The following is a 17,617-nucleotide window of genomic DNA, read 5'->3' as shown; positions in this document are numbered from 1 at the left end:
ACTTAAACGGAAAACGTAAAGATCTTTTTGAAACGGACTTAAATAAAAAACATAAACTTCTTTCTGAAACGGAGGTAGTACTATGTAATCAGAATAGTTGGGAAATGAAACCGAAAGGAAAGGGATTCGATCAAGTCGGGGATTGGCGATGTATTATGTTAGCCGCCACAATTACCATCCCAATAGCTTGAGCAGCCGTATGGGTCACAACAAGTAGCAAAACCTTGTCGCCATATCCCACAAGCATATCCATGAGGCAAGCACCCCATGTCTGTAAAGTTCATATACGCCACACAATCACAGTTAAAGTTTAGCCCATATTAGAACAGATCAAATCAGACCAGACTAAAAAAAAGAGTAAACCCCGATTTAGAAAGTTCAAATCAAAACACTTTACGGAATATGAAAGCAAAAATAACGATACAAAATTGTAATGACTTACCCATGGTACATACACCATACAAAGAATGACAATGATACCCTTCACAACACTGGTTTAAAGGATGACAGCTCCGCCCATCGCATGATCCCAACACTTTCCCACTAAACATTACTTGTACTGCAAAATTAAACAAATTTTAACAAAATAATAATAAAAAAATTGTTATTATGCAGATGAAAATTAATTTTTGTATAATTACCTAATGTAAGAAAAATTAAGATGGAAAATATATTGATCTTTTGATATTTCCCCTCCATTTTTTTATATGAATTACAAATTTATGGAGATTGGTTATTTGATGCCCTACAACTAGGTATGAAGAGCCCTATTTATACTAGTTTTCGTCCAATGTAATATAATTAGATGTCATCTTGAATACTTCGTATAACATAATTGTGATTGTATATTTGTTGTCAGTATTTCACCTATATATTTAAACTCAATATGAAATACTATATACTCTAGTGTTTAGAGTCAGCTCTTCATTTACACGCGCAAATTAATTAGTCAAGTAATAGTTTTATTAGAATTGTAATGTACATATCGCTTTCGAACGTAAGATATCTCCAATTATGAGTGTAAATTAGAATTTAGACATGTAATAAATTTAATAATCTTATGAGTTACGACTTACGACCAAGTCTAGCTAGTTAAGAAGTAAATTAAGAAAAGTCAAGGCTTCATTCATGAAAATGCACGCATCAATAGAGTACAAAATAGTTTTTCCTAATTCCTATAGTCTTATTTTAGTTAGACTTCTTTGTTGGTCTATTTTATTTTGTTTCTACAATCATGCTTTGTTTTTCTTTTCTTAATCCTTATTCTTAACCCTTAAAAAGTGGGAGCATATGAAACGTAACATGACTAACATCCACTTCACTTTATTTTTTGTTCTTTATGTGTGGTTTTTTATATGTTGAGTCTTAAATCTTAATGCTCACCTTCTTTCCTCCTTCTGCACACATGTTCCCTTTTTTTCTCCTACTCCCACCTTTCCTTTCTTAGTTCTTAGTTCTTAGTTCTTACCCATGAAACTGCAATATCCATCTTCGGAATTAACCTTTTCTCTTCAAAATTAAAGGTTCATTTGTGTCGTCCTTGGCCCCTATAGTCGAGAATTCCAGAGTTCTTAAAAAATTAATTTTGTGTTTTTTGGTGAATAATTATTGGGTATTAAGGTCCTGTTCGGAAAAACTAGCGGTAGCGGGTAGCTTTAGCGGTTGCTCATGAGTAGCGGGTAGCGGTTGGCGTAGCGAGTAGCGGCTAAGGCCCTGTTCGGCAAAATTAGCGGTAGCGGGTAGCGGTTAGCGATTGAGTAGCGGGTAGCGGTTAAAGTAGCGAGTAGCGGTGAATAGTAGCGGGTAACGGTTAGCTGTCAAAGTAGCGATAACTAATATGAGTGTTCGGTAAAAGTAGCGGTTGATATTATAAAAATAAAAATAAAAGCAAGAATATTATTTAAAACTTTATTATAAATTTGTCAAACGCTACCCGCTACCTTAAACACTACTAATTTTAACGTTTGACAAAAGCTACCCAACCGCTACCTCAACCGCTAACTGCTACCTAAATAGCTACTTTACCAAACACTTACAAATTTTACAAGTAGCGTCTTGACTAGGTCAAAACGCTACCCGCTACCTCAAACACTACCGCCGAACACGCCCTAAAACTACAAATTATCACATTGGTGGGCTACAACACTTTGTAGCTCCCTATAATATTTAATTTAAATAATTTATTTATTTGAGCTATATTTTTTTGAGCTACGTAGCCCAAAATAGCTACAAGGTTTTAATAGCTGCTTATGTCATTGTTGTACCAATCGTGGGCTACCTGCTCACATGTTATTTTTTTTATGAGCAAGTCCTTTTTGTAACCATTGGAGTTGCTCTCATAATATGAGTGTTTGGCAAAACTAGCGGTTGAAATTGTTAAATATTATTAAGATTATTAATTTAAATTAAATAATAACCATTTTGACGAAAAAATGATCATATTCAATACAACATTTAATAATATATAACTATAGAATATTAAAACGGATGATCAAATCCATTTCTTTCAACTAGAATATCGTTTCATTTCGTTTCTTAATGTTTTTTTTTTTTTGAACTCTTTTGGGCTTCTTATAATAACAAAGACATTCATATTATTTTTTAAAATACCCGATTAATTTGAAGCAGGTTTACGGGTCGGGTTTTTGAACACCCTAGTTTTATTGAGAACCAATTTCGCCCCTTAAAACTAAAGTAAAAGAACATTAAAGTAAATCGTATTTACTCAAAAGTAATTAAATAACCAAACATGCAACTTCATATACTTTATATTTTTAACTTTTAAGAAAGAAAACGCATTGATAACCATAAAGCATCATCATTGACATTTAACAGTACCAATTGTTTGTTGGTTCAATGGTGATTGAGGCTGAACTTGATAGGGGTCTCCCGCAACAACAACTGAGAGAGGACTGGAACCTACCACTCAGAACTCGTCCCTAATCTGGATTAACCCTAAAGGTGAACCGGGTGGTACACCAAAAAATAAAATCATTGGCATCTAACCGTTCATTCTCTTTGATTAAAATATGATTTTGGTTAAATTTATGTAAATTTAATATTAAAAGTAAATGAAAACTAGTAAAAGTAAATTAAATTGGTCAAAAGAATAAATGAATTTTTTTAAAAGTAATGAAACTGAAAAGCAGTTTGAAAAATTCCATAATAACGAAATGCCATTAGTGATACAGGAATAATTTAGACCATTCGATTTTGATGATCCAAGGGTCTAAATTGGTTCTTATTTCTCATTTTATAGGTATAATAATGAAGTAAGTGGAGTAGATGATAATAAAGAAATAAGAAAAAAAAAAAAAAAAAGTTGCAAGTGAGGTGTAAATTTTACCATAAAACAATTGACTGTGATTGTAGTGGAAGTAGGAAATAATAAAGAATTAGAAAATAGGGTGTAAAAGTTATAAAAATAAACTTGTAACTCATCTATCTATTACTATATACTAAAAGAGACACTAGGAATGACACGTGTCATTTCCTGGTGCGATTTTTTCCCGCCAGAATGTTTTTTTTATTTTTTTTACTTTAAAATAAGTAAATTACATTACGTTTTTTTAGGAAACTAAGATAAAAATATATTTTAATTACCATAGAAGTGTACTGCATAATATATTATTGGAGGAAAGCTAAATCAATATTATTTTTTCCTTTATGATATAATTTTATTTATGCATTATTATAACTTTTTAATCTGATAAGAAATATAAAAAATATTGATAAATGAACTTCTAATGTTAGTCTACTATTAATAATATAATACATGGTAACTGGTAAGTAAGAATGTTAATTAAAATAATAATACATGGTAAGTACACTAACATTAAGTTTATTTATCAAGATTTTACTCAATTCAAAATATGTTGTATTTGACTAAATCGGTTATGCTCGGGTCTTTTTCGAAAATTAGTCTTGAGTCATTCGGGTTTGGTTAACGTTGTTACATCATTCTACATACAAGTAAACGACAATAATTTTTAACTTTGTATAGTAATATGCAAATTTAGTTCATTTGAATATTATTTTTACCAACTTTGAATTTATACTTTTTCATATATCCTTTCACTTTCATGTTTTACTAATATCACAAGTCTTTTAGTCTTTTAGTTTTCCTTCAAAAAAAAGTCTTTTAGTTACTATTAAAATAATAAATTGTTTTAGTAGTAGTCGTGCGTTGCACGGGCCTTAAAACTAGTACTGTAATAAAAGACAGCCACAAGTAGAAATTATAACCCCTAAAAATACAAAGTGAGTACTAGCAAGCAACTAATGTGGGATACTTATATTAGAAGAAAAAAAAACATGTAAACCAACATAAGTTGGTGGAAAACTTACCTTGTGACTTGGAGGTCACAGGGTCAAGCCCCTTCAACTGTATAATGTTAGACTGTTATAACATGTGCTGGTTCAGTAAGGTTATTTCTTACAAGTGTACAACAATCGTGTCCCCCATTGTTCTGTTTTCATAGAGATATGTAACCACTTGAAACTACGAGTACAAATTAAATCACATGCTATTGTGTATGCTAATTTTCCAAACTAAACTTGACGAGAAAAGCCCTTTCTATCTTATTAAAGTAGTATCTGACCCAAAATCGCACCGTCTGCACGTCCAGCATCCAGCCCGGGGAAAAAATGAAGAGGACAAAACTTCACGAATTTGGCCACTACGATGGTGGCTGCCATGTCCCGGGCTTGAAAGAAGAGCCTGACCCCGTTGGCTCAGGAGTCCTGAATATTAGGCACACATTGAATGAGTTTACAATCCATAGTTTAGACTGTAGTTAGACAAATCCAGCCACTAATCAACAAACATTGAATGAGTTTAATTAAGATACCGTGGTTCTAATGTTTCCTCAAGTGATTCTGTTTTATCCATCTCTGTTTCATCTTTGCTGCAAAACATAGATAGACTCAATAAGGTCATGGTGTTTCACTATTTGGATGCACCAAAGCAGTGAGCTTACACAGTTACACTACATTTTTAGGATCTCATAGACATCAGTAGACAGTAGACAGTAGACAGTAGGCACCACACCGCCAGATGAAAAACTACTCATTTACAAGATAAATCATACTCTTACCTGACTAATTGAAAACTTTTAAAAAAGCTACTATCAAAATGGAAGATGTGATTTTTTACTGCCGCGAGTTACATTACCAAGAAAAAAGCTCAACTACTACAAGAGTCGTTATTACTATGGAGTATATTTTAGACACTTTAGGGAAAGGAGGAAGGGCAAAACAAAAAACAAATTTTCTGTTCGCAAATTACACTCACATACAAAAATTACAGCACAAATTCTTATTCAAAGGTGTATATCGGTGTAAAGTTATCAAAACATTTAAAAGTTACCCCGGTATAATGTAAAACGTATCTGTTTTTTCAGTGATAAAATTTTTCGCTTTAATAAAAATTATCCCTTCGAAATCACTAATAATGTATAAAGGTAACTAGGTAATCCTTTAAAATGTTTATCCATAAAAAAAAATTATAATATAAAGTTAATCTGTTAAAAGTTACAAAAAAAGGTAAAGTTACTATGATGTACAATAAATTTATTGTACGTGTAGTGCGTGCAAGACCTTTTGAAATTACAAAGCTCGTTTCAATGATTACATATTAAGAAAGAAGAAATGTTGTAAGATGAAACAGATAGGAGTCAGAAAATGTGAAAAAAACACAATACTCCGTATATGAACATTCAAAAAGAACAAAACTTGGAATCATTGGGTGACTAGCATTTAGAAACACTCTACGAGAACTTTCGCAATAAAAATCTATGCAACTATTGTACTGAAAGCAGCAGAAAGATTAGAATTTCAAGCATCAACATAAATTTTTCAAGCCATATCAAACATTTACAATACAAAAACAATACGAAGGGAGTAGCTTGTCGAATTAATTTTCCATTTTCCCCTTAAAATCAAATATACAAGAATTAATTAAAAACCACATACTAGTTTACTGACTCACCTCAAAGTGCCAGTGGCTTCAGATGCTTCCTGAGATTCAGATCCTGTAAGAAGATGTGCAAAGAAAATGATCTATTAAGAAGGAGTATCCAAATGCAGCCCTAGGGCATGGAAGGAGCAAACAATAGAAAAAGGCCTGGATTTCAAGGTAACATGTTCCCTAATGTGTTAATAACGATATATGAAATGAAGCAATGGCCACTATAAGAAGAATGGGAGTAGATTTTCTACATTTCACCTGAAACTTCTTATCTTAATTAATTGACCTTTATTTGAGCTTGTCTTAACTGTAAATAAACTCAGTAGCCTAGATCATAACTTATTAGCCCTTATTTTATCTTTGTTTCCTGGAAACTATTTTTTCGGGGAAAGAACAAGGGCTAAACTGGTATGCTGCTTATAATGCAGTTCGGGTCAAACCTATTTACATACATGCTCCCTGTATATGCCAACTTCAAATCAGATTATTCCGTCATCAGAAAGGTAAAACCTGTCACAAAGTCCCCAACAGTCCTACCCTACCCACCAAAGGAGGCTTAAACTGACAACAAGCACAAAAACTTGGTGGAGTTTCCTGGCACTCTTTACTATCAGAGCAAACAGTCTACATAAGGACTCTGCTTATAATGGGTCAAGGCTTAATGATTGCTTGCCCTAACACACAAGATGGAGTTCAAAGACAACAGAGACAAATTCAAATAGAATAGCTTCCTCCTTGATTGATTTCACAATAACAAGGCCTAAAACTTAAGCCACATAGGGCAGCTACACTGAAGATAATCAAATTGACGGAAAAAACATCCCATCCCTGAGGATTTGTGAATATGAAAAGCTCAAAGAAGAAGGATATCAAGTAAATGCAATGTGTTTCAATTCCATCACATATAGAAACACTACCAGACAAGATCAAACAAAGAAAGAAGAAAAGTTTTGAGAATGTTCAAAAAGTTGCGTAGCAGAGCAGAAGTGAAGCAGAAATTGGCAGAACTTAAGAGGCAACAAAATATGCTCACTGTGGAGTGATCCAGATGAATTAATGGCAATGCAGATAAAGGCTGGTAACCCATGGAAGAATAAAAGAAGAAAAAATCCTCGACAAGGTTACTCTGGGTTTTTAGGATTTTACAACGATGATTTAATAGTATCTGTTGTCATTGCATGAACTGAACAAGATTTCCCGGAAAGAGACAATCTAGACTTTGAGGGAGTTTGTTGTATTTTATCACGAAAGGGACATAATGGTGGTCTGAAATATGCTAGTTCTTATCAACTGTTAGAAGATATAGGGCTGCTTCTTCATAATCAGCCAAAGTAGTTAAAGACTTTCCATTGTGGTCCACCACTGTGGCAGAAGAATTTTATTCATTAAAGGAGCCCACATACCTTCTGTTTTCTGTAATTGCCGCAAGAAACTCTGCAAATCTGGACCTCCAACATTACCTGCATAAAATCAAATACAACACTTACATCCTACCATTATGAAATTAACAACATGATGTTTCCATGTTTTTGCTACCTACCCGTTATCTTGGCATGGTGAGTACTGCCCTGAATAGCTCTTCTTTCTTCCTCTTCTTTCTTTAGACCTTTATGATGAAATAGATAAATGAAGCTCTTTGCAGAAAAATCAGAACAATATATGTAAGTTGCAATAGTTTAACAAAGCACAAACTCGAAGTCAAACAAGCAGGGGGAAAATGACAGCTGTGGGCAATATTTACCAGAAGATTTCATAAAGAAGGAAGGAAATCTTCTGGTAACCTCTTATTCAGAAAATTTTGAGTAGAATAAACTCATGACTGCTAAAATGCTGAGCTGCGCAGGAAGAGTTCAGTTGATCAAATCTGCACCTATTTTTTGCTTGTAAATTTGCTGCAGATATGTGGCAATTAGTCTTACAGTGGCTGAAGGTGAATCGTCAACCTGAGGGTTGAGCACAGAACTCCAATGGATGATAAACTATGCTGCAAAGAACTCGGGGAAGCATTATATCTACAGGTCAGCAATGGTGGTAACTGTTTACCATATTTGGCAGGAGAGAAACAATAGGAGATTTCAAAATTGTAAGGCTGATGCCATTAGCTTATTCAGGAGTATTTAGTTGTGTGGTTATAGCAGATGCTATGTGAGGAAGAAGTTCCAACTTGTGGAAGCCTTCCTAGAAGGGCTGTTAGGGATAGTTTTCTTTGTCCCCTTTTAGACTTTGAGCTTTTGCTGTTTGGCTTGTATATTCTAAATTTTGGTTAATATATTTTAAACATTTACCAAAAAAAAAGGGAGTAAATCACTAAATCAACTTCGTCGTTGAGATGAACTTATTAGTGTGTTCTTATATATATATATAATAAAAAAAAATCATCTAATAAGCAACCTTTACACATACAAACCCATTTTTTCGGCAACAGTATCATTGGATTTTATCTAAAAGTTCCAACATTCTGCAATGTTTATCTAAGATAGGACAGCCATCCTTGATACTTTTCCATCTAATAACACAGTCCAGTTAAAGAAGTAGCTGTTATCAACCATAGATAAGTGTATGGAAGATGATATAAAAATTTGGAATATTAATCAATATGTTTTAACTTGGAAACAGTCACGAGTAAAAGCAAAGAGTCATCATCATTAGTTTGAAACTGGTATTATTTTCTGTGGACAGAAGTTAATAAAAGAAAAGAGACAACAACCATTCATGAAGAAACAAATAGTTCTCTTTGAGAATCAAGAATACAGGGCAGTGGAACCATCACCAAAATTTCAAGTGTATGTCAGAAAGAACAGAGAGCTTTAAAAGAAAGGGAAGAAGGATGAAAGAAAGACCTTTAAGACAAAAGGGTTATAGACACACAATAGACGAAAATGAGAAAATCCTTAAGGAAGCTTAGTGGCCACAACTTTTCCATGATGATCAAGCAATCAGGGATAAGAGAAACCAAACTTGAAGTGAAAGAAAATAATGAAAAGAAGAAAAAGGCATATTGATTAGAGCTACGTTCTTTAGAAGAGCCACGAATGGCAATAGAAGCAAGCCTGGCAAAAAATAACAAAATGATTGTCCCAATGCCTTTAAGAAAGTCTTGCTGAGGGTAGGGAAAGTCAGATGTATACAAGAGTATTCTTGCAATAACAGAGAAGCCTTGAGGATCTTATTCCAAAACACGACCCTGAGATTATTCTCACAATTCGGTCTATAGCTTTCCAGGGCAGGGTTGAGGATATGGAAGCTAAATTGCACAATGAAGATTAGCAGTCTTTGACATGAAATGAAAACAACCTAAAATTCGGATTTCGGAGAGAGCTGCCAGTGTTTGTTTGGACAGACATAAATGAGAATGAAGAATGCTTATTGAAGATGCAACCAAGAAAGAGGAAGAACTTCAGAGCGCAAACATTGGCGGACCAGCACTATGCCCCACCGTTATTTGCAAAAATGAACAAGTATATAATATTTGCGTGCAACTTTACAACTATGGAAAATTGGAAATGGTGTTAGTTCAGCGGTCTTCTGGGCTTTGATTAAAGCCTTATAACTTGCTTCTGGGATTGGGTTCGATTCTCCAGCCGTGCAACTTTTTCTCCTTAACTTTTGTTGTTTCCTTTCTCTTTTTGGTTTAATCCCTTTTCTTTCCGTTTTGTTTCGTGTCTGTTCAATTGCTTCCCCCTTTTCTCTTTCATTAAATATTTTGGTTTTTATCCCTTCCTAATTTTGTTTATTTTTTCTGGTTTTCTTTTTTCTCTTTAGTTTTCTATTTAAGTTTTAATTTGTGCAACAAAATAAATAAATATTTTTGATTGTAAACTCAATCTTTCTTATGATGTACTACTGTCCTAGCATTGTAGCAACCCAAGTAATCGGTTTTAATTTGGACTTAGGGGCTAGGGCCATGGTATTGAACTTTTATTTTCCAACATTAGAAATTTTTAAGCCTACATATTATTAACTCTTGATACGTCAAATGTTACAATTATAAGGTTATTTTGAATTAACTAAAAATGAGTCAATAATTCACTTAGTTTTGTAGTTAAGGGTGCCCTACCAAGCTTACTTACAAAAGATGGACCACGCTTTTTTTTTCTCTCAAAATTTCCGTAGAACATACTGCATGGTGAGAACTGAGAAATATACTACCTCGTAACATTTTAAATTCTCAAATCTAATAACAGCAGCAAGTCAGCAACATAGTGCGGCTATCGCGACAGACAAGGTCAAGATGAAACAAGTTTTCTTCTCAAAATCGTAAGAACATACTACATTGTGAATGGTGAGAAATATACTACCCGATTACGTTTTCAATTTCAGCATCTAACAACAACAGCAAAATATTGCAGCTATCGCCACAGTCAAGGTCTAGATGTATACAGCCTTACCGTTGCAACGGCTAACCCAATTGTAATTGATCCGCGTTAAATTGATATCATGCTTACTTTATAGTTTTCAAGTTTCAACACCTTAATAGCTTAGTTTCTACCAAACCCATGTGTCAGCCACTCAGCCTCATATTCTCGTGACACAACAAGGGTGTAGAGCTCAAAATTTCAAACACTTGAAATAAATGGTAATGCTTAGGTGTTTAATAAGTCCAAATAAATTACTATAACATCACTGAGAAAAAAATAAGAAAGAGGGAAGACATAGCAAGAGTATGGCATTTGGTCTCGTACTGCCTGCTATGAAATGTTGGAACTTTAATACCGATAAGGGACTCAAAACTCAAAAGGTTGATTTATTTTGTATAAAGAATCATATTATCAGTGGAGAAAGTAACAACAAAATGCACAAGCAAATAGATGGAGTAAGGAAAAAAAAACATACGTTTTACGTTTTGTCTAACAAATTCACGCCTGGCCTCAAGTTCTGCCATTTCCTGCAGAATGTCCAGCAGCGGTATCAAAACAACCATCAAGAAATCACCAAACAAGGGGGATAAAACAGAATAAACTTTTATTTTTTGAGAAAACACTTGAGGATCAGAGGAAGAGGGTTGACGCAAAGGCAATTGCAAAAACATTGAAATTCTTGCTCACCAAGCAGAGACATAAAAGTTAAGGTGGTCCACAATACATAAATGAAGCCCCAACTCTAATTTCTCCCTCTACAACAAGCTTAGTTTAAAAAAGCGCGCCTTTGAGCTCTCCAGGCTCACTGATGTCAACCAGGCGCGCCTTCGTGCGCCTTAGGTAAGGCGCAAGGCGCAGCGCCTTGTGCGACTTCGGTCTTCAGGCGCAATAAGATGACGTGGATATTTTATTTACATTTTTTTTCTTTTTTAATGATATAAACACACCCCATGTGACCTATCAACAGTCATATCTCTACAACCTTAGCTTTTTGGGTAGTGGAAGTAGCATAATATGAGTTAATTTTCATATTTCCAGCTTGTAATTACCATGGAAGGTTCTAATTTTGGCACTCCATCGACGGAATCACGCAATGCTTGTGAACCGGCAAGAAAATATGGCACTCCAATAGAAATATGTTGTTTTGAGTATAAATTGTGTTAATTTTTTTCTATACCGAATTTTAAGGTTTATTAAAAAATTATGTGCGCCTTGTATCCAAAAGGCGCGCGCCTGAGCCTTGCGCCTTGCGCCTAGACTCCATGACCCTTGTGCGCCTTATTAAACTAAGACAACAAGGCAATTAAAAGTGCCTGTCCTGCTCCCGGAGAACGGTGCCCAGGGACATGTGCGTCATACATGTGACACGGACGTGCAACATGTGCACACATGATAACTGTAAGTGTGTGTGTGTTTCCCGCATTCACCATTCTTGATGCACATACCGCCAAAATACTCTTGGAGTACATGATAGCTTTTAACCACTAAGCCATTGGATATTGATACACCATACACTAAGATTTGAAACTCCCTAATCAAGATAGAGTTAACAGTCTCAACACTTGTTATTGCAGTAGTCATCTAATCAAAAATATATTAAAAAGTAATAAAGAAATATATTAATATTACACCAAGACTCTCCATGAGATCATGTAAAGCCAGTGTCGCTCCCATGCAGTCCTTGCCGCTGGACCCCAACAATACATTAGACAGTTCACCACCATCATGTTTGGTCCGTATAAATCAAAAAAATATATTTAGGACAGTCTAATTCCTAAAAGAAAGATAGTTCACACTTCCAAATTTTTGGTTAGCATAGCAAGCAGAATCTCCAATACTCCTATGTATTACCAATTTACAATCAATTAGAAGTCCAGGTCAACAAGAGTAGGTCAAGGACAATAGAGAAGTGATATCCATAGACTACGTAATAATATCTCATGCATTATAGCCTTCTTTTACAAAACCCTAATGAATTTCTAGTTTACAGTAGCAACACAATGTCAGCAAACGGAATTATACTTCCCGTGTTAAAAGGAAGGTCCATTATACAAAGCACTTATAATACATCAAGAATCTGAGAGAAGGATTGTCCTGGAGAAATAAAAAAAAAATTGAAATACAGATACTACTGTTTCAGGGATCATAAGACCTGAAACTCTCTTTATAATGGAGGGAGTGAAATATATGTCCCAATAGTTTGTTGATGTAGTGATAAACATGACATAATTGTGTAGCTGTGTGAGTCTGAAACTGGGCTAAATATGTTGAAGTATTAAGTGATAGTGATCACATTAAAAAACTGAGAGCCATAGAACAATAATTCATTTTCAACATAAAATCATACGAAGTATTAAAAATTGCAAGCAAACATCAAAGCATACACTGCTGCACCATCAAAAAGATCAAAAAGTTGGGTACATAGGGAGTACACAAAAAGTTTCTAGAAAGTTCCACCTAACCCTGCTTCAAATATTTTAAACAGATTGTTGGACCTGAATTTTAAGAACCGTAAGAAAAAAAGTGGAGGAAGGTGCTCTACTATACCTCTGGAGTTGGAGACTTTTTGCGCTGTCCGTTAAGCCAACATATCCATTCAACTGCGGTAATCATGTCGAATGGCACTTAGTTTGTGTAATGGATGCATGATCAAAGAGATCACGGGATAGACAAAATGTTCAAAACATCTCTTAATAGCCGAAAGTCAACTACTTGAGATTTAACAGATACCTGGAAAGCTTTGTCTTGTATGCTAGTACAAAATTAACTCAAAATTGCTTGTTAAACTGGAACTTACCTGGAACTGATGTAGGATCTTCTTCTCCTTTAAATATCACCCATCTCTTCTCTTTCACTATTAACAAAAGAAATTAGTGTCCATTACTGCATAATGAGGAAAGGGAATATTATAATTTGCAATTATATACAAGAATAACAGTAAGACTGTAATGCAAGCTACATAATCTACGCCTACACCATTTAGATATCTCATTACAAACCCAATTCCCTGTGACGTTGAATATCAAGTTAGACCAAAGAAAACTAGAAGTTCCTGAGAATTCACACGCTTTGACCCTCATATTGATCTCCGTAAGGACCATAACCAGGACCTGCCAAAGGTTTGAGTTAAACTTTCAAGAAAGAAGAAACAAGCAGTTTCTTAAAACCAATGCCAAAAACAATTTTATAATGTATAGTGTTTAGTTGCTTCCACTCATAATGCCAAGTTGTCAATAATTATTTTACTGAAAGCAGTGGCATGAGTATATAGTAGTTGACTGATTGATGAATGATGATGAAGCAAAGATCAGCAACAAACTATGGAGTATTACTTGGTTTGCTTGTTTTGACTTTTTATGTCATCCATGTTGTCACCTATGTTAATCTAACCATTTGACAAAGCTTCACCCAGGTGCCTTTTCAATTTTCCATCGGTCTACTCTCTACAATGATCTCTAAACCAAAAGTTAAGGTATCCAGAGTCCAGAGTCATTTCTAATTTACAAATCTAATTTCCTTGATATCTTAAAGGATTTACGACAGAACTTTTAGTCTTCGCTAGTGTCAGACCGTTATGTTTGGTGCTGTATATGCTACTAGAGATCAAATTGTCTCTTGAGAGCGAGTTATAAGTCTTATAACCTTCAAAGATAATCTGCAGGCAGCATTTTGAGTCAGATATCATTTATGGCTGAAATAGCCGTTACTGACACCTGGTGATCCTGAGTGGTGGTGGCCACATAGGAGTTGAAGATCCTCACTGTAGTATTTATGATTTTCCATTAGTATTTCTCCTTTAGGTAGTAGTTACTTTGCCGAGCCTTGAAATAGTCTTTTCGCAGTAAGTTTTCTTATTTCTTTTATAAGAAAAGAAATTCCATTGAAAGGAAATAGAAGAGTCCCAAAGGAGGGGGACCAGAAGTCTACCACCAGAGATCAAGGAATATAAGAACAATTTCAATTTAGCGTTACAGCAGAAGAAGAAAAACCACCAAAAGAAATGCCCCATGAGCATGAGGCATGAGCCCAGAGAAAAAACAATTACACCACTTGAAGACTACTGAGCACATAAGTCCTGTTTCCTCTCCTGGTATAGCACCCGTATAAAAGAAAAAGAAGCAGCCTGCCACAAATTTAATGCCCCTTATGCCTTCCGGACTGTGTACACTGTAGATGACCCTAAATGATAAATGGATCAACCCGGTGAAGACCTACAGATCTGAAGAGTCTCTAACATTATTGCCTAACAGACAAAACAGATGGTTTCAGTTCTCCTCGCTAGCAAGGCATAAGTAAACATTCGAGGAGATAATGAGGTGGACTAATTCATCATTATATTACCCCATTGCCTCAAAGAGGCTCCCGCAAGAAGCGGGGTAAGGGGGGGTCGGGTGTACGCAACCTTACCCCTGCAATTGCAGAGAGGTTGTTTCCAATTGACCCAAAAGCGATAACGGGACGACATCGGGAAGACCATCTTCTACTTCATGGAAAGGAAGCGAAGAGGTTTTAAGAGTCATTTTGATTTAGTCCCCAAGAACAAATGAATCTTGGGCTCCATCGGAAATGGACTAATTGAAGGGGAAAAAAAATGAGCCTCACATAGATCAAATTGCCAGTATCACAGGTCGTCAAGATAAATGATGTGGATGTTGTGTGGTCATAGGAGTCCCCTTCCAAATGGCCACCTTCTATTTCTCAAGACTTCTTAACGGGATCCTCAATTGGTTTATCGGGCATGACCAGCAGATCATGCCTGAATCAATCAGTCATCAGCTGAGACTAAAACCTACAACTTCTGTGAAATGCTTCCTTACCCACTTCTGCAGATAGTGCAAAGGGGAAACCATTATTTCAACTGATTGTTATGCATATAGGAGGGGAAACTCAAGAATTCCTAGCTTCTCTGAGTTCTCTCTAGTAATCAAACTAATCCCAAAAATTAGGAGCTCGAAGAAGCTACACACTCAGTTGCTCATCTTCTTCTAAGAAATCATCCCCCATTCCTTTCTTTTCTATAGAGTACCCCATCTCCTCGCCGCATTATTGAACACTAAACCATCACAGAGGCTTCCATCTCATCACTATCCATCTCCAAGCATCAAAAACTACATGCTCATTCCCTAAATTCTGCTAAGTGCTATTACAATGTCCATAAAAAATTAGAATCATGCATACTCTATGCTTGGTGCTTTCAGAACCGGTTCCGAATTCTACAGAAACCTAATTATCTTCGATTAATTCCTTGAACACCCTATTAATAATCCCTCCGTCTCCAAACTTACAACAACAATTTCTCTTCCGAACACTAATTATTCCATAAAGACAATCATATAAAAGAAATTCCAGTAATCATATATGCAAACAAAGCAAATGGGTTATCAAAATATCCTAATAAAAGATCATTTAGCAGATAAATTACCTAAAATTCCCTATAAATTAAGAAAAATTGATAAGAGAGAGAGAGATAGGGGAATGAAAGAAAGACCCACTTACTGACTCCATCAATGGCTTCATTTCGAGTGAAATAACGATTCCCAGCTTGGTCCATGCCCACCATTGTTCGCTTGCTGAACAACCCTGCTATCTTTGCCACAAACTTCGACATCGTTCTTTTGCAATGTACTGTATGATCTAATAGATATAAGGATATAACTCTTAAAAACAAGCATGAGCAATTGAACACAAACCTTCAATGGTCAACAAATTGGTAAAGAAGAATGTAATTTTGATTTTTGAGGACTGAAACAACGACAAAGGGGTGGAAAGTTGAAGGCAAAAAATATTATTTAGTATTTACCACCTTTAAAAAAAAAAAAATTATCATCTTATCAGTATTTACTCTCTCTGTTCCGGAATACTTAAACCGGTTTGATCGGCACAGATTTTAATACAAACTAATTGACTTATTATTTAATTAGATGGTACTCCCCCCGTTTCTTTTTTTTTTTTTTTTTTGTTACGTTTGGACTTTTGCACGTTTATTAACGTATAATAAATATTCTTTTTCTTTTTTATTAAAAAAATAAACCCAAGTAAATTCTCAATCCACTAATCATTACAACAACCAATAGGATTGTTTTATTTATCAAAATGAACTAATAATGAAAAAGCGCACAGATTGCTAACTTAACATACTTGGGAAATTGTAAAAAATTTAATGAGTTGAAAAAATTGGACCAATTAAAATTAAAAGCTGACACAAAAAAATAACAGTATTATAAGTTTATAAAAGGAAAGATTCTCTCATGTAACAAACATTATGAAACACCCTAAAAGAAATACGTAACAACCAAAAAGAAACGGAGGAAGTAGTTGATAGTGGGGTATTTTTTAACATAAAAGATAGGGATTTGTGTCAACTTTTTAAAGGGAGTAAAGGGGTAGGGGGAGTGTGCATGGGACCACAAAATGACATGTGAAAGGGGTAGTTGATATAATATTTATAAAAATTTACCATTTATAGAAACGGTGCAAGTAATCCGGGACGGTTTTATAAGGAAAGCGGTGCAAGTATTCCGGGACGGAGAGAGTATCGTACTAGATTAGACCTATGCACGCACGCATTTTCAGTAAAAAATCATTTTACCATTTATTCTGTAAATATTTGAGTAATAAAAGGAATAGTTCAAAAATATCGTGTACGAAGTACAAACGATCTTGCAGATTTTTAAAAGATTAATAAAGTTATGATATATATTTTTCTTTTTTGAAGGGATAAAGTTATGATACTTCGTATATTTTAGGAAAATTTGTAATTATTAATCCAACTTTTGCCCGATTTTCTTTAATTAATCCTACCTATGCAATATTTCTAAATAATCCAATCTTTATGACCCAACTACTATTATTAAGCCTAACAAGTTACTAACCTGCTATAGGCGGTATTCACCCTTACGTGGAATATAACAATTATAATTTATTTTTTATTTTTTTTCCCTTATTTTCTTTAATTGCTATTTTAATTTTCGTTCCTCTCTCCTTTTCGATTTTCTGCTTCATCTCTGCACTCCTCTCCATTATTTCTCTTCTGTCTCTTCTCCACCATTGTCGATCCCTCATACGGTCATACCTCTCCATTCGAAGTTCATCAAAAATAATCAGCGATTGCTATGGCTGGGGTAAAGTAATTACCTGTTGGATCTCGATCTTCTTCAAATTCAAGGTTTTTTTTTCTTTCTAAATTTTCAACAAGACTACAATAACCAACATCCCACAACATAAAAAAAAACTATATTATTGCAACAGCTCCGGTTTTTACGAACTGACCATCAAGGAAGCCCAAAATTCA

The 17,617-nt window shown here is 34.7% G+C and overlaps 1 protein-coding gene across 2 annotated transcripts; it reads right to left on the bottom strand.

Annotated features, from left to right (window-relative positions):
• Nucleotides 1–4,265: 4,265 nt before the first annotated feature.
• Nucleotides 4,266–16,092, bottom strand: LOC110802243 (uncharacterized). Of its 2 annotated transcripts, none has more exons than XM_022007685.2 (9): nt 15,823–16,092; nt 13,124–13,180; nt 12,874–12,926; nt 10,802–10,853; nt 7,509–7,574; nt 7,372–7,428; nt 5,990–6,032; nt 4,851–4,907; nt 4,266–4,743 (listed from the first exon to the last, which is right to left on the bottom strand). In XM_022007685.2, exons 1-9 carry the CDS (start codon nt 15,932–15,934, stop codon nt 4,680–4,682), a joined length of 561 nt encoding a protein of 186 aa, XP_021863377.1. In that variant the 5' UTR covers nt 15,935–16,092; the 3' UTR covers nt 4,266–4,679. The 2 variants fall into 2 exon arrangements, with proteins under 2 accessions (XP_021863377.1, XP_021863378.1); XM_022007686.2 differs by having other exon boundaries at nt 15,819–16,012.
• Nucleotides 16,093–17,617: the final 1,525 nt, after the last annotated feature.

Source organism: Spinacia oleracea, chromosome 4 (assembly GCF_020520425.1).
Source record: "Spinacia oleracea cultivar Varoflay chromosome 4, BTI_SOV_V1, whole genome shotgun sequence".
NCBI lineage: Eukaryota > Viridiplantae > Streptophyta > Magnoliopsida > Caryophyllales > Amaranthaceae > Spinacia > Spinacia oleracea.
Note: the sequence above shows the minus strand (reverse complement) of the source record. Positions and strands in the feature narration are given on the sequence as shown.